Consider the following 18,243-nt stretch of genomic DNA (forward strand, 5'->3'; position numbering starts at 1 on the left):
AGCGTGCGCCTCCATGTCTAACGTCGCTTCCCTCGTTTCTAAACCTTCTAATGCATTCTATGACTCATTAATAACCTCTCATAGTACCTCACAGCTTCTAAAACTGCGTACAGTAATACAGCTAACAATAGGTAGGTAGGTAGGTACAGTAGGTAGACAGGCAGGTAGAGTACAGTAGTACTTTACTGATCCCCGAGGGGGAATTACAGTACATTGTTACAGCAGCGGTATCAAGAAGCGTAATCAACAATGAAGAATTAATTGATGAATTGATTGTTCAAAGCAGCTCGTTGCATTTCAGCAGCTCGTGCGTGGCATTCACTACACATAAACAAAACAAACATCTTTATTTGTCATACAGTGACACAAACAGCACACAGTGTAGGGATGCTGGAACACAAACACACACACACTCATAAACAGGAGCGTCCATAAACAGTTAATACAAAGTGAGGTTGGAATGCTACTTAACTTCTAATGTTTAGGTAATGTTAAACGTTAAACGGGGAAATAAGAGTTATCTTAGTCCACAGTGGACCCACAAATGACCTTTAAAATATGCTAAATACATGTGGCCACTTGGATCCAAATCTGTCTCTACAATTAGGGTACTGTTGGGAAAAACCCCAGAGTTCTCTTTGGGGAACAATGTCGTCGTTCAACAGCATTGCGTTTATCAACTGGCTGGGGCAGCAGTGTAAATTGTATTCATGTTATCTACTTAATTCAGTTAACATTTTTGGATCGACTTCAAAGAAGCAGATAAGCTCATGCCAGCGAGCCGTTTGGTTCATAAAGAAAGCTGGCAGTGTAGAAAGGATTTGTGAGGAGTTTGAAGCTAATGTGTTCGGCCGGGGTGAGGTCTTGGAGTGAGCTACAGTCGATGATAAACTTTTGCTAAATGCGGGCTATGACATTGTGAGGTATTTTGATGGCTTGTGCTACGGAGAAAGATAAGGGGCAGCGAAAAATGGAAAAGTACAATGAACAATTGTTTTGAAGAGCAGTGTCAGATGAAGATATCTGATACTTCTGATTATACTGTAGTACTACCTGACAGACCTGATTATACTGTAGTACTACCTGACAGACCTGATTATACTGTAGTACTACTTGACAGAGATCTACTCACTGTAGTCACATGGACCTGTTTATGCTGTTTGGCCAAGAAAAGGTCACATGTTTTCCCTGTTGAGTTAAGCTCAGTTCCCCAAGTTCAGGACCAAGAGAAGCCCCCGTAACGAGGGGGCCAAGAAATACTGCTGGGATCTAAAAGCACTGCGCCCCACTCTGCGACTAACACCAATTGTCAACAAACCTGACCCCAAAAGCCATCCATGGATGGTCTCATTCCGCGCTGGCAGACCAGCCCAAAGATGGAAAAGCACGCAGACACACCCTAGTGCCAGAGTGGGATTGTTATGGAAACCGTGAAAAATATTTATGGCCTCTCACTCAGCTTCGTTTCGCCCTGGAGAGCAAAGCCTAGCCGTGTAGGCGCAGGAGAGAGTTATAATGCACAGGAGAGAGTTATAATGCACATGAGAGAGTTATATGCCCTAGAGAGCTACAGTAGCAATAGCATTGGCCTGCAGTTGTGAGAATCCAAGGCGATGACTGTAAACATTTTGCTTCGGAGTGCAGCTGGCCACCATGGTTACACAGGGCCTAGCATTTTGGGGTTTGTTGTTTAACTGAACTGAAACGCCTTCCAGCCATAGCCCTAGGGTAATATTGCTAACCGCTAAAGAGCAGGGTCAACACAGGCTTATGTAGATTAGGTTTAGATTAAGTTCTATTCAATAATAAATACTTTTACAAATTTAATTCTCTCTCATTAGTACTGAATTCAATTTAGCGAATATATTGTGCATATACAGTAGGCATAATATATGCCTCTGCATTACTACTGTATATTAAGTGTAAGCCACGTGTGTAGTCAAACAACCTATTGAAGGCCTAATGTCAAACCCACAACCATCATATGCTATCCATCTATTTTTCATCTCCCTCCAATGGCGTGGCTTCAAACGTGTCACATGTGTGCACCCTGCAGTTTGATTTGTGCTTGAGGGGCGTCGTCCGATAAATCTTGGCGCTGGCGCGTGAATAGCATGTAGCCCATATACCCCCACCGGGCTTGGAAAACACGCGAAACAGATGTACCCACGATGCACTGCTCTACAGCAGAGCACTGTCAAACACCGCGCCGCTACCATGACAACAGCTAATGGGATCCAGCTGGTACGGCAGAGATTCCCAGGACTGACGTATTTTGGGATTGTTTTGATTTTCCCCTCCCTCGCGTTTCTCAATCATCAGATATTATATGGAAGAACACGCAGCCAGGTAAACAAACTTAGTTTCCTGTCGTACAAAAGGGGGCGGGGTTTCTTTTTCAGTCTTTTCTCTTTCTTCCCTTTATTTAAGTCTATGCCCAAGGAAAGGTCACCTAGGGTGAGATTCAGGGAATTCCCCTTTGGGGAATTGATTTGATTGAATGGATGAATCGAATACTGTAATTCTAGTCTCTTTTAAGTTCAGTCACAGAATTAGACACGGAGTACAGAACAGTTTGTCCCAATCCACAACTGGTCTCATGACCAGGGTGTCTTACTCTACACCCTCTACTAACCATAGCCTAGGATGCAAGGCAAGAGGCCTGCCATTAGGATGGATGTCACCACCTTTTAGACACGACCTCCAAGGACTGGTTTATGGAGGTAGTGCAAAGCTCTAGGGCACCCTGTACGAACAATACAGTCTGCATCGCAGTCTATGCCTCCCAATGGAGAGATAACGCCTTCGCAGCGTTTCCAAAGGAGGCAGTCTCTCCCCTGGATTTAGTATCCTTTGTCTGTGTGCTAAATGTTAAAAACAGAGGGGATGGCGAGCAGCCTTCAAAGAGGCTAGTGTGTCCTGGCCTTGGTATTGTTCCCTCCGAATTTGGCAAAGCGGATCTTGTGACATGCACCCTTCGAGGCCAGGACAGAGACGCTTTTGTGCTCCTCTTGTCTCGGTCTTGTGAAACTTTAACATAAACCAATTGCTGCTCCTTCGTCTCTTTTCTTTTTTTTACCTCATCGTTTTATTACCTCGTCAATTCCCTAACCTTGAGAGTAAACTACATCTGACTGCCACACGGGACAAACACAGATGAAGCACAGATATGATTTTGTTAGTTCCATGACACACAAAGAGAAGGACAGAGAGAGAGAGAGAGAGAGAGAGAGGGAGAGGGAGAGAGACAGTAAGACAAGACAAGAGATGAGAGAAGAGGATGTATTGTTGCTGTGGAGAGAAAGAGAGTAAGATACCAATACGTTGTACATATGGAAATATCACCGGGAGAAAAAAAATCCATGCAAGTGGCAAGCACAGCAACCTGAGGACAGGGAGGAAGGGTTGAGTGTAGAGGACAGGGAGGAAGGGTTGCGTGTAGAGGACAGAGAGGAAGGAAGGGTTGAGTTTAGAGGACAGAGAGGAAGGATTGAGTTTAGAGGACAGAGAGGAAGGATTGAGTTTAGAGGTCAGGGAGGAAGGGTTGAGTGTAGAGGACAGAGAGGAAGGAAGGGTTGAGTTTAGAGGACAGAGAGGAAGGAAGGGTTGAGTTTAGAGGACAGAGAGGAAGGGTTGAGTTTAGAGGACAGAGAGGAAGGATTGAGTTTAGAGGTCAGGGAGGAAGGGTTGAGTGTAGAGGACAGGGAGGAAGGAAGGGTTGAGTTTAGAGGACAGGGAGGAAGGAAGGGTTGAGTTTAGAGGACAGGGAGGAAGGAAGGGTTGAGGGTAGATGACAGGGAGGAAGGGAGGGTTGAGTTTAGAGGACAGAGAGGAAGGAAGGGTTGAGTTTAGAGGACAGTGAGGAAGGAAGGGTTGAGTGTAGAGGACAGGGAGGAAGGGTTGAGGGTAGAGAACAACGAGGGAGGAAGGGTTGAGTTTAGAGGACAGGGAGGAAGGAAGGGTTGAGTTTAGAGGACAGGGAGGAAGGAAGGGTTGAGGGTAGATGACAGGGAGGAAGGGAGGGTTGAGTTTAGAGGACAGAGAGGAAGGAAGGGTTGAGTTTAGAGGACAGGGAGGAAGGGAGGGTTGAGTGTAGAGGACAGGGAGGAAGGGTTGAGGGTAGAGAACAACGAGGGAGGAAGGGTTGAGTTTAGAGGACAGGGAGGAAGGGAGGGTTGAGTGTAGAGGACAGGGAGGAAGGGAGGGTTGAGTGTAGAGGACAGGGAGGAAGGGAGGGTTGAGTGTAGAGGACAGGGAGGAAGGAAGGGTTGAGTTTAGAGGACAGGGAGGAAGGAAGGGTTGAGGGTAGATGACAGGGAGGAAGGGAGGGTTGAGTTTAGAGGACAGAGAGGAAGGAAGTGTTGAGTTTAGAGGACAGTGAGGAAGGAAGGGTTGAGTGTAGAGGACAGGGAGGAAGGGTTGAGGGTAGAGAACAACGAGGGAGGAAGGGTTGAGTTTAGAGGACAGGGAGGAAGGGAGGGTTGAGTTTAGAGGACAGAGAGGAAGGAAGGGTTGAGTTTAGAGGACAGGGAGGAAGGGTTGAGTGTAGAGGACAGAGAGGAAGGAAGGGTTGAGTTTAGAGGACAGAGAGGAAGGAAGGGTTGAGTTTAGAGGACAGAGAGGAAGGAAGGGTTGAGTTTAGAGGACAGAGAGGAAGGGTTGAGTTTAGAGGACAGAGAGGAAGGATTGAGTTTAGAGGTCAGGGAGGAAGGGTTGAGTGTAGAGGACAGGGAGGAAGGAAGGGTTGAGTTTAGAGGACAGGGAGGAAGGAAGGGTTGAGGGTAGATGACAGGGAGGAAGGGAGGGTTGAGTTTAGAGGACAGAGAGGAAGGAAGGGTTGAGTTTAGAGGACAGTGAGGAAGGAAGGGTTGAGTGTAGAGGACAGGGAGGAAGGGTTGAGGGTAGAGAACAACGAGGGAGGAAGGGTTGAGTTTAGAGGACAGGGAGGAAGGGAGGGTTGAGTGTAGAGGACAGAGAGGAAGGAAGGGTTGAGTTTAGAGGACAGGGAGGAAGGAAGGGTTGAGTTTAGAGAGAGGAGAGGAGAGGAAACAAACCGGATAATGAGAGGGAGCGATGGTGCTCAGACTGAGGGGAGGTCATGACCCGGACACGAGCAGAGTACTCTGGGTAGAACAGGTGCATGATGGGAGTCAGCAGGAGAGTGGAGATGATGAGGATGACGGAGATGAGGAAATAAGAAGTTATGGAAGGTTTTCCACATAGAAGAACGACAGAGGGGGAAAAAATACAACCATTGAACATTATAGTATTTTATATTATACTGCTTTGATATCACACACCTCTATCATAAATACATAGATATGATCCAATGTTGTTGTTTGATTTTTAATCTGTTTTATTATTTTTTACGTGCTTGTTATATGTCTGTGAAGTGTATTGGGACGATGTCATATGGTGATTTTGCACTTTAAATAAAAATTGACTTGACTTGACATATGACTGAGCCTGTGCATGTCCAATAGCCTTAAATGGACTCTGTATCCATTATGTGATAAGAAAACTGCTATCACCCACTGTAGGCTGTAATAAAACACAACAGTGTTACATTCACGAGAGGGTGTGTTTACATAATGCTTCCTACCCTACTGTGCCACTAAAACATACTGTACAGTAACTCCATAACTGTGTGTCTGCCTGGGACTCATTATCTACCACGCTTCCTATCTGCTCAGCGGGATGCTTTGTGTGTTTGGATAGGACGGCCAACTTCCTGTGCTGGAGAGATTGTTTCCTTTCCGAGCATATGTGATGATGACTGACGAGTTCCCTGCAGAAAGCACAGGCTGTGAGGAGATAAGACCCATGTTTTCATAGAGAGGGTATCGTCCTGTGTGGACAGAGACGGCCATGAGCTCATCGGAGCAGTGAAGGCCTGTCAGTTTGATGTGTCGTTTTCATTTTTATTTTATTTTTTACTTTATTTTACTAGGTGAAATCAATTGAGAACCAGTTCTCTTTTTCAATAATGACCTAGCCCTGGGACATCTGAATATACCTAAACGATATAGATGATGCTGATTCTCATTGGACTATCTCAACACCTGATCCGGGGTCATCTTTTCACCCTGTAAGGGGGTGGATACACACACCGGTTGAGGAGGTCACGGTGTGTGTGTGTGTGTGTGTGTGTGTGTGCGCGCGTGTGTGTGTTTACAAACTCAAACATAAGCTAAAACTGCTTTATCTACAGCCCTAAAACGGACGGTGGAAAACAGGATTACGTCAACTGCAGACCTCGTCGGAAAAAGACCGTTCCCTAAGTACCAAACCAGATGCACCGGCGCTGTAGGTGTGTCCTCCCTGAGAAGAGCGCTTTCTGGAAGGCCGCGCCGCAGATAGGGCCAGTGCAAGGCCTTCTGGGGAAAGCTTGAGCCTGAGCAGTACGTACAATGGCTTCATTGTGACCTCACAGGGCTCGCGTCCACGCCAACGCGGCGGCTCAAAGGGCGACGCTCCGAGCCAGGAAAGTCAAGCCGGCCTCATAAAGGGATATTCCGCGCATTGCTTCGGAGGTCTTGTCGACCTGGTCGGAGCTTTGCATGGTGTTCGTGTGTTTGTGTCAGCATTGACTTTTCCACTGGATCTACACAATGTTTCTGTGCTCAGTAAGAACTTTGATCATTATGGTAAATAGAAATAACATAATAGGCTATATGCACAACTCCAGTACTTCCTGAAATTAGACATGCTTCTCTATTTCCTGTCCTACACTATTGGATGAAATGATCAGGTGTGCCTGATCATTGTGCTGCAGTCAGGCACACCTGATCATTTCATCCAATAGTGTAAGGCAGGAAATAGAGAAGCATGTCTAATTTCAGGAAGTACTGGAGTTTTGCATATAGCCCATTGTGGGATGAAATGTTTTTTTTTTTTTTTTTTATATAAATAATATTAAAAAATAAAAATGTTTTCTCTCGTGTCCTACCTGCCACCCTCTGGGCCACCAGGCCCTCCACGTTGAACACATCGTCCGCCTCGGTGTCCCTCGGCTGGGGGGAGGCGGGCGTGGCGCTGGGGATCCTCTCGGGCTCCGGGGGCCCTGTGGACGGAGGCAGCGTGCTGGCCGGTACCGGGTAGGTGTTGATGGGCTTCAGTTGGAGCTGACCCACCAGGGTGGACGAGGGTTGGGCTGCGGGGGCGGGACAGGGAGAGGGCGCCCTGGGACCGACCCCGGCGTCCGCCTGACCGCTCGCCTCCGCCGGCGCCGGGCGCCCGGAGACCGCCGGACCGGGCTGGCACGAGACGGCGGGCCCCTGCTGGACGGGAGCTGGCTCGGGGGTGCCGGGCTGGACGGGCGAGGGGCCCCCGGCGTGGGCGCGTTGGACGACGCCCGTGTCCCCCTGGTAGGGGGACCGGGCCTGGCTCTGGGAGGAGGAGAAGGACGGCTGGGTGGTCACCACGCTCTCCCCCCCGGCCCCCGGCGGGGCACTCTGGGACTTGGGCACCAGCGGCCGACGCCCGGGGTCCAGGTCCAGCATCAGCAGGTTGAGGGCCTCTATGGACTGCTCGATCTCCCGCTGGGAGGCGCTCTGCTGGGGGAACTGCGGCAGGCTGTGGTGGGTCTGCATGGAGGACGAGGACGCCGGCAGCGCCGGCGGGGGCATGAAGTGGACGTTGTCGGTGACGGGCTCCTCGGGGACGCCGTAGTGCTGCCAGACGTTGAGCCCCCGCTGGACGGCGTCCCGGCTGCTCATGGTGCGCGCCGGCGCCCGCGGCATCAGCTTGGGCTCGGCGCCGAACGACAGCGAGCGGAACAGGCTGCCGTTCTGCCCGGCGACGGCCACCGACAATGGGGGCGGCGACTCGCCGGACGGGAGGCTCTGCGCCGAGGTGGCGGCGGTGATGGCGACGGCGGCGATGGCGACGTCGGCGTTCCCGGGCTCGCCCCGCTCCAGGTACGGCACGTCGTCCCGCCCGTTGATGACCGTCTCCGGCTGGTCGTAAAGATCGGCGGGCGTGGCCCTGCCCTCCATGGACGACGGCGTGCCCGGGGTGTCGGCGCCACCGCAGCCCTCCTGGCCGGCCGGCAGCTCGTCGTCCAGGATGTCCGTCTCGCGGTCGGCGCCGCTGTTGCTACCGTTCACGTGGACCTGGGCCGGCACCAGGTGGAGCACCCCTCGGACCCCCGGCGCCCCCACGCCCGAGGGCGAGGAGGACAGGTAGCCCTGCCGGTGCATGGGCCCCTCCAGACCGCTCAGCAGCTGGTCAAGCTCCTGCTTCTCCTGGGGACTGAGGAGCTGCGGGGGGGCGGGGCCTGGGTCGGGTTCGGATGCCGCGGCCGCCGCTGTAGGCTGGCTCACATGGGGTGTGGCCTGGGGAGCGCCCGCCGGCTCATCCGTGCGGTCGGTCTTGATGGAGGCGGTGGAGTTGCCGGAGTCGCTGCTCACCGACAGGGCGTGGTCGACCGCCGGCAGGGCGTGGTCGGCGGCGGAGGCAGAGGGAGGCAGGCCGTTGGCGATGACCGGCCCGTCGATGGACTCCTTCTTGCGGATCTTGGCGTAGAGGCTGCCGTCCAGAGGGCCCTGGGTGTGGATCACGTCTGGGGGGGGCGGGGCATAAAGGAAAAAGGTCGTTAGAACGAGGGGGGGCGGGGCATAAAGGAAAAAGGTTGTTAGAACGACTTGGATTTCATTGGAGACAACAGCCATAATTCAGTTAAATTCATTCATGCTTGTGAACTTTTGATACAATGGGCTTAGTTATGGTCTGGCACAGTGAACCCACAATGCCGCTGACGCAACTGCATCGGTGAAGGGACAGAGGTTCAGAAAGGGCGAAGTTGGAGAGGGAAAGAGCGAGAAAAAGAGGTGTGTGTGTGTGTGTGTGTGTATGTGAGGGGGGGGAGGGACGGCCATTTCTCCGCCTGTGGCCAAAACAGCTGCGTTTAAAAGCGAGCGTCGGCCCACTTGTGCCGATTTTACCAGCCTGCCTGACAGGAAATGAGAATGAGCTGTGGCATGCGCTGTGGAAAGAATGACAAATTCACCCAAGCCCGCCTTGCACTTTCTCAAGCTAGTCGGCACTGTGTGAAAGGCTCTGGGTGCTTTTGGGTACGTATGCCATGGACTGTACCATCTATAGTTTTGACAAAGGCTCTCATGTTGACCTGCAAATTCAGCTCCTGCATGAGAAAAGCTGTCTTTCCCAAAAATGTCTTTCCCACCTGACGTAGTATCCCACACCCCGAAAGAGAAATATATTATCTAAAGCAGGTACACATACAAATAACAAAATACATACAAACCTCCACACACACGCACGCACGCACGCACACACGCACACACACACACACACAGCCCCTCCCCTATGCAGTCCAGGGGACCCTCCCAGTGTGGGGAGCCCCATCCACAAGCACTGAGTCACCGGTGGAAAATCAGCCTCACTAAGTAACCAAAGCACAACATGTCCTCCTCACAGACAAAGAAACAGAGAAACACACGCAGAAATGCTAAATCACTCAAACACGTACATGAACTTTTGCATGTGGAAGTGCAAAGTCTACCCATCACACACCCACGCACGCACACACACACACACATTAAAACAAACACACACGCCAAAAATATGAAAATATTCCCAATACATTACCCAAGGCGGTGACCTCTAAAACCCCCAGTGCCAGATCAGGGCCCACCATTAAATGCCTGTGCACTTAAATCGATGCAACGTGCCATTTAAACCGTAATAAAATCTCCACATCTGAAACCACAGCACTGCTGGAAACACAGATCATTATGGGATAGTCTTCCTCCACCTCACAGTCTGACCAAGCACGAACTGCACAACTCCCAAACCCTACGCACAGGTATTTCAAACCCAGCAAATAGTTTATTGATTTGCATGTAGCCTTCATGAACCTTAATTCGTTCGGCCGGGCTAGTCGGTTAGGCTAGGTTAAATAGGCCTTGTTACCATGGGGACCTGTGGCCAGTGGCAGGTGTCACTTAACCAATCAATCAAATCCTTTATTTAACCAGATAGGAATCATTGAGATGAAAATCTCTTTTTCAAGAGCGATCTGCACACCTCCACCCTCCCAAAAAATAAAGATCAGATAATTCCCTAACTCCAAGAGCCCTGGTCCCCCCCCTCCCTCCACTCTCAGGGTGTTTACTGCTGCACAAATCAGATCAGAGAGCTGGAACAGTGCTATACAGACGGTCCACTGATGGGTCACAGGGTCAGGACAGGACAGGACAGGACAGGGCAGGACAGGGCAGGACAGGGCAGGGCAGGGCAGGGCAGGGCAGGGCAGGGCAGGGCAGGGCAGGGCAGGACAGGACAGGACAGGACAGGACAGGACAGGACAGGACAGGGCAGGGCAGGGCAGGGCAGGGCAGGGCAGGGCAGGGCAGGGCAGGGCAGGGCAGGGCAGGGCAGGGCAGGGCAGGACAGGACAGGACAGGACAGGACAGGACAGGACAGGACAGGACAGGACAGGACAGGACAGGGCAGGGCAGGGCAGGGCAGGGCAGGGCAGGGCAGGGCAGGGCAGGGCAGGGCAGGGCAGGGCAGGGCAGGACAGGACAGGACAGGACAGGACAGGACAGGACAGGACAGGACAGGACAGGACAGGACAGGACAGGGCAGGGCAGGGCAGGACAGGACAGGACAGGACAGGACATTCAGTATGTGACTGAATGTGGGCAGCATCCCCTCTAATGGGGTTCTGGCGACCGCAATGCATTTGAGCCCCCGGGTTAAGCACACTGATGGGGGCGTACTTTTCTCTTCCTCTGACGTACTGAACTCCATCTCACTTGAACACTGTCTGTTCTCTCACTGGAGAATGTGCTCATATAGGATGTGAGCGAGTGAGTGAGCGAGTGAGCGTATGAGTGAGTGAGCGAACGAGCGAGTGAGCAAGCGAGTATGTGAGTGTGAGTGAATACCGTAAAACTAAGCAACAGTTATGATTTGAGTAATGTTTGAACAGCTCGTTCTCCGACAAGGGAGAAGATAGAACGATTATCGAGTCAGGGAACAAGGTTTGGCGGTTAGGGGTTAAGGCTGCAGTGGTTCCAGTGAAAGAGGCTCTTCAATCCAAAAACAATTTCACTTGGAATGCCTGTCAAGAGCCAATACCACAGTAAGCAACATTAAACCACTCCTCAACTTTTGCACAGCGATATAAAACCCACATCCCACCCCAAAATGTCCGTCCATAAACAGAATAGTAAACACATTACACAGATGAGCACTCTCAGTGTTGTGCTGGTGTCAGACTCTTGATGGCTACATGACAGAGTAGAACATTAATCCCGCTCTATGCGCTCGCTGCCTTAGCATGAGAACTCAATAAGTAACGGGAGTAAAAAGACGATCTCGAACGGTCTTTCCAGGGCTTGGCTGAAGTCTGGTTCCTTTCATCAACCTAGGCCTTCAGCCAACGCTCCCTTTAAAAGAATATAGCCCCCCCCTACCACACACACACACACACGCACAAACACGCACGTACACACGCACACACACACGCACACACACACACACTCGCACACACACACTCTGGCCCATGACTGCTGCGCTGTCTCCCTTCCTGTGTGTCTAGAGCTGGGAAGGTTCCAGAGACAACGCAGAAACAACGCAAAAACAACGTATCTCCAGGAATGGAACCGTTTCCACTGCATGGAATACACCTCTAGAACACAATGAGAACATACGAGGCCAAACCCACCGAAGAAAGCAGCGTATCGCAGCGTCTGCCGGGGAAATTCCACCGAACTGTAGCTGAGGCTTAAAGCTAAATCCTCCCCCTGACTAAGACCGGCGAGCAGCCAGCGTGAAGCGCTGAGGCCAGGCGCTAAAGAAAGTCACCATCACACCTCCGCGTCCCTCCTGGAACTCTCAGTGTCAAGTAACAACTTTATGAGCGGACGGTAATACACACACACACACACACGCATGCGCACACACACACACACGCATGCACGCGCACAAACACACACACCACGTGCATGCCTGCATGCCATGTACATACACACACATAGACAGGCGCTCACACCTGCATACCTATATCCTTATTCACACACACAAACTCACTTGCTATCTCCAGCAAGCACCTACTGTACACAGAACGCACACACACACACACAAACACACACACACACACACACACACACACGCACTAACCAACAGATCAACAAACTCACATGGACCAACATAGACAGAAGTGTTGAAAGAGAATCTGCCCTTCGTTTCTCCCGATTCAGCACCTTTTAAAATCACCTGCGTCCAGCCAGCAGAGAAACCCGACCGGCTAACCCTGATAAATCACCTCACACATCCCCGACACCAACAACCAGGCCAAAACACACGCTGGAGCACCTAAGAAAAAAGATGCTACGAACCCCAAATCCCTTTTTCAAACCGCAAAATGGAGGTAACTCCCCCCCCTACCTGTTTGAAAGCGGCCGTTGGTAGAGTCCAAACTAAGCTGGGAAAAGCCCCAAAGAGAAGCTTCTGGAACGCAGCATTACGGAGCAGAGCGGGGGTGGGTTGTGGGTTGGGGGGGTGGGGGGGCGGGGTGTCGGGGGGCCGTCGCGGTCCAGGATGACTCTGTCCCTTCTCTGTTCCAGGGGTCTAACGACGCGAGAGACGCCGCTGTGGACTGGAGGCTAGCCGCCCGCGCGACTCTGGCGAGCTACTGCTGTGAGGTCCCAGGAGACGCTCACAACAGAGTGATTGTGTGTGTGTGTGTGTGTGTGTGTGTCCTCCCTCCTACACTCCACTCCACGGTATGCATTTGACAGAGTGACATCACTCCTCTCTCTCTCTCCTTCTCCAATTCTCACACCAACCCCCTCCACCCACTTCCCCTAACCCAACCCCAAACCCAATCCCAGACGCAGAGCCAAGCACATATCCACACACATTAAGCAAAGACACACACACACACACACACACACACACACACACACAAGACAAAGAGTTGCAACTTCATTTCAGACCAACATACAGTACCCCCCTTATATGAATGCGCACACAAGAAACACACACACACTCTCTCTCTCTCACACTCTCTCTTTCTCTCTCCCTCTCCCTCTTTTTCTCTCCTCATGTTGCCTGCTGTCGAAAACACTCATGTAATGGAAAAAGCCACTTGGTCGTCCATTTAGCCAGCTATCAGCGTTAGAGTTAGCGTGGTGGGACAGAGACAAGCCCCCCCCCCCCCCCCCCACACACACACACACACACACACAGACTGGGCTCAGTGGACAGAAAGAGGGTTCAGAGAGAGATAGAGGGAAGATAGAGTTTGGTGAAGGCGAGAGGCACTCAGCACTATCTGATCTACAACAAGGGAGCGATGACTATGAAGACGGTGAGCGTGGGGCGCGCACTCACACACACGCACGCATGCACGCACGCACACACACGCACACAAACACACACACGTTTACATGGACAAAGCAAAGAGGTTTCCCACTGAGGCTGTAGTCACAGACTCGCTCTGTCTGCGCTACGATGCCAGAGTTCATCTCACCTAGAGAAGAAAGGAGGACAAACGCACTCTTTCTCCTCTCCCATCTGATAACAAACACATACGAGCGCAGACCGACTCGGCAGTCAGCGAAAAGCAGCCTTCACACGACCCACACACACACACCGCACCCACACTCACACACGGCACACACACCGCACCCACACACACACCGCACCCACACACACACACCGCACCCACACACACACACCGCACCCACACACTCACACCGCACCCACACACCGCACCCACACCGCACCCACACACACCGCACCCACAAACACACACCGCACCCACACACCGCACCCACACACACACACCGCACCCCCACACCGCACCCACACACACACCGCACCCACACACACCGCACCCACAAACACACACCGCACCCACACACCGCACACACACACACCGCACCCACACACACCCGACCCACACACACCGCACACACACACACCGCACCCACACACACCGCACACACACACACACACCACACCAACACACACCGCACCCACACACACCGCACCCAAACCAACACACACCGCACCCACACACACACACACACACTGCACCCACACACACCGGCTGACCACAACTTCAGCTGCCCGACTGACGCGGTTGGCAGAGCGTGAGAGGAACTTTAACACAACATGGTAAACGTATACAGATACTCCTAGGTGATGACAAAGATCTCTATTCTAGACTGTGTGTGTGTGTGCGTGCGTGTGTGTGTGTGTGTCTAAAAAAGCTGTTCTTGAAGCCTCGGCTGAGGCCACATCTGAAATAGAGGGAATCGTATACGTCAACCAACACCTTCGCATGCTTTTACGACGCAGACACCCTATTTCTGTCACTGTTTCTCCCGAGGTCTTGTCTTTGCTATGTTTAGTCTGTCCATCTGTGCTATCTGTCCATGTGTGTGTATGTGTGTGTGTGTGTGCGCGCGAGAGTGAGAAGTGTTTCATCTGTCCCACTGCAATCATGAGAATGACAGTTTGTTTATGTGTATGTGCTCATTGATTTGTGTGTGTGTGTGTGCGAGAGAGTGAGAAGTGTTTCATTTGTCCCACTGCAATCATGAGAATGACAGTTTGTTTATGTGTACGTATGTGTGTGTGTGTGTGTGTGTGTGTGTGTGCGTTCATTCATGCGTGTGTGTATATGCATGGCTAACACCTGGGTCTGTTTGTGTATATTCTTGACCCTCTCTCTCTCCAGGAGGTAAATGTTGTGCGATCACACACACATTTGTCGGGGGGGACCTGTCGGCATTCCTGGCATCCTGCCCTTAACTAATTGCCTTGCAGAGAGCAAGTGTGCCATGGTATTTGCCCTGTCGGTCAAAAACAATTTGTCACCACATTCTCTTCCGTGTGTGTGTGTGTGTGTGTGTGTTAGCCTGTGAATGCACTAGCTTAAGCTGCTGGTGTCACACCAGTTACCACTTACTCACATTAGAGGACACAGAATTAAATAATTAAATTAATCAATTAGCGCCAGAACGGACTTTATTAGGATGTGAAGGAGGCTCAGAACATAGGATTAGTGATTGAGGGTGTTTTGCCAGATGTTTAGAGGTCCTGTCCCCAAGACGCTCCCTCTGTGTGACCTCCAACCTCTCCCTCCTTGACCTTTGACCCTAATGGTCGTACATATACTTTATAGAGGAAATTTCCTGTTCTGTTATCCTCCTTCTGGGGAAACGCATAGCCCTGCCACCCGTTGTCTGTGTGTGTGTGTGTGTGTGTGTGTGTGTGTGTGTGTGTGCGCTCGCTCACATTCCAAGCATGCCGCTATAATCGTGGGGGGTCACCTTTCTCTGACCACACGTACAGTAAACAAGGCTAATCCTAATAAAGTCAGGACAAGGCCGTCCGCTGGGAGACCGTTTTCCGCGAACAAAGTGGAACATTACCTTATAGGAACAACCTTAGAACCATTAATAGAGTGTTGAGAACGAGCAGCGAGGCCAGCCGTTCTAGCCCCCCTAGAGAGTTCTCCGATCTACCTGTTACTGTTTTTAGCTGAGCGTCATTTTTGGGAACGGTTAATGGCTAAGCCATTGATTCTGTGCTTGAAGGCCACCCACAGATCGCCTGTCCTAGCTGCTATCATGTTGTAGCTCAAGAAATACAAGGATGCAGTCAGTCAAATACTGTCCCTCCCGTTCACCTTGTTAATGATCTGAAGGATTCTCAAGCCTGACGCCAACAGAGGCATCTTTTTGCAGAAAAGAATGTGATTGTAAGTATAGGCTACAAATTGCGATTATCCTAAGCTAACAAAGCTAACCAGCTGTCTAACGGCTGGCATAATGTGACTACTGCACATGTGCAACTCACAATCCATACTGGAAACTGGAATCATAATGTCGGAATATGTTTGATATACATTACAAACGAATGTGGTGAGTGAGTGAATCGTCTTGGGGGAAAAATATATATTTGCGCTCAGAACGGCCACGGGCCCTCACGGGCACTGCACTAGTAAAACAGGAAGTCTGCTTAGAATGGTCACGGGCCCTCACGGGCACTGCACTAGTAAAACAGGAAGTCTGCTCAGAACGGTCCTCACGGGCACTGCACTAGTAAAACAGGAAGTCTGCTCAGAATGGTCACGGGCCCTCACGGGCACTGCACTAGTAAAACAGGAAGTCTGCTCAGAACGGTCCTCACGGGCACTGCACTAGTAAAACAGGAAGTCAGACAGGATCTTAGAAGGTGCTGGAGAGTGGCCTGTTGAGCTAAAGGAAGGAAGCAGGCCGGGAGTGTTGTTCATCAGCCATCTTGGCAGCGCTAAACCTGCTTTGCGCTGATTCAGCAATAAGACAAGCTGTTCCTCCCCTGCCGATAGCGCTATCCTCAAAAAACACTTATTGAACTGCAAGTACAGGAACCAGCACGGCACTAATCGAAGCTTTTAACTTTGAGGTCATTAAATAAACATCAGTGATGGCTCTCTATTCAATATCTATGAGGCAGGATGGATTGGAGAAATAGGAGTTTGGGGATGAGGTGGAGAGGTAGGAGAGGATCTCTGTGCTCAGTGGAATGGCTAACGATGCTGGGATTCATCCACTTGAATAATTCCCGTCCCCTTGAATGATTTTGATCCTGATATACCAGATAATTATCTACAACAGATCAGACATAGTTAAGCCAAAGTGAGGATCAGTGGAAAGTAGTTTTCTTAAATATTGACTATGGGTGAGTCTGGGGAGGTGTAGAGATACGTATAGAAAGGTATGAGGTAATGTCTTACCTATGTGTTTGTCTGAATTAGGTGATTTGTGATTAGTACGTACAGTATTAGAAATGTCCAATGCCATAATAGTCGGATGGTGTGCATGTCGATATGAACACACACACACACACACACACACGCACACACACGGTCTACCTCCTGAGCTACATGCCGCCCCATCATACGCAGCCACAAAACAACCCGCATGTGCACACAGCCCAGAGAGTCGATTGACGCAGAGGCAGAGTTTCACTCCTGGTCTCAGGAAAAGCAATCAAGTTCTGATCCACTCAGCACTGGGAAAAGCCGGAGCCACATGTGAAGCCATGCTTTGATCGGCTAGCTGAGGATGACTGTGGTCTGGAAAGAGCCAGAAGAGGAAGGACAGCTAATCATTCCTGCAGTAATGTCCTCCCCAAGACCACACTGCGGATTCTCAAAGGCATCCGACCCATCAAATCCTTTTACGAATCAAGTCAACTCTTTATAGAATCTTTTTGGATATAAATCAATTTGGATCAGTTGGATTAGATTTCCCCTGTTGAAATCATTTGTGGCGAAGTATTAAAACTAGCAAACCGAGAGAAAATACTAGCGGCCTAACATTTCAATATTCATTTATAGAAAGTACAATAGCATTGACCGGTTTTCATCACTCTTCCGACTAGATCTGCCAAACGTTTTGTTACGCTGATTGGCTGAAGGAGTTAGTCCGTCAAGGCAAGTACTCCCGCCCACAATAATAGTTTGAGATGGGGATGTTTGCCTCGATACGCAAAGCATTCACACAGCACATACCCTATCTGATACTCCACCAAAACACACTGATTTTCCCATGATGCACAGCAAACAAAGTTCCCCCTATTTCCTCACTGGCTTCTGCCAGACCGGAGCTCATTACTGCGGCCGCATCACTGGATAGCAATTAAGCAGCTCCAAAGGACCCGGTTCTGGGGGTGCTGACAGACGGACTGGTGACCTCTGTGACCTCTGTGGCCAAACTGTTGACTGTGGGCAGGCGGTGAATCTGCACTTTTATTGTCCTGATACAGAACTAATGATCCTCTCTGACTCCTGTCTCTGTCTGTCTGTCTGTCTGCCTGTCTGCCTGCCTGTCTGCCTGTCTGCCTGTCTTCCTGTCTACCTGTCTGTCTGCCTGTCTGCCTGTCTGGCTGACAAATCAAAAGACTACATTTTCAGGTTCAATAATTCAGCGTTCTTAGCACGTTGTACCTTGGTTAGTCTTTGCATCCCCATGGAGTTCAGTGCGTCGATACAGTTTGTGTGGAACACAAAATGCTAATGACAATGCTATTAGCAATGCGGCACCGTATCCATTGCTAATGCAATTGAAGCAGTTGTTTGACGGAGTACAGAGAGACAACATGCAGGAAGGAGCAGGGGCGGATACTGTAGCGGAGTCCTAACGGAGGATGTTTACCGTACAGATAGATAAGATACACTTTATTGACCCCCCCCAGGGGGAAATGAGTGTA

General features: G+C 50.7%; 1 protein-coding gene across 1 annotated transcript in view; it reads right to left on the reverse strand.

Moving 5' to 3' along the window:
• The window catches only part of tns1b (tensin 1b), a gene marked incomplete at its 5' end in the record, with an annotated part of 185,352 nt that overhangs the window by 21,587 nt on the left and 145,522 nt on the right, over positions 1-18,243 (reverse strand). The window contains 2 exons of the mRNA XM_084452037.1: positions 5,055-5,123; positions 6,950-8,563. Coding sequence (XP_084308163.1) covers positions 5,055-5,123; positions 6,950-8,563 — 1,683 coding nt within the window. The remainder of the gene's footprint in view (positions 1-5,054; positions 5,124-6,949; positions 8,564-18,243) is intronic.

Source organism: Borostomias antarcticus (genome assembly GCF_949987555.1).
Source record: "Borostomias antarcticus genome assembly, chromosome: 17".
In the NCBI taxonomy this organism is placed as follows: domain Eukaryota; kingdom Metazoa; phylum Chordata; class Actinopteri; order Stomiiformes; family Stomiidae; genus Borostomias; species Borostomias antarcticus.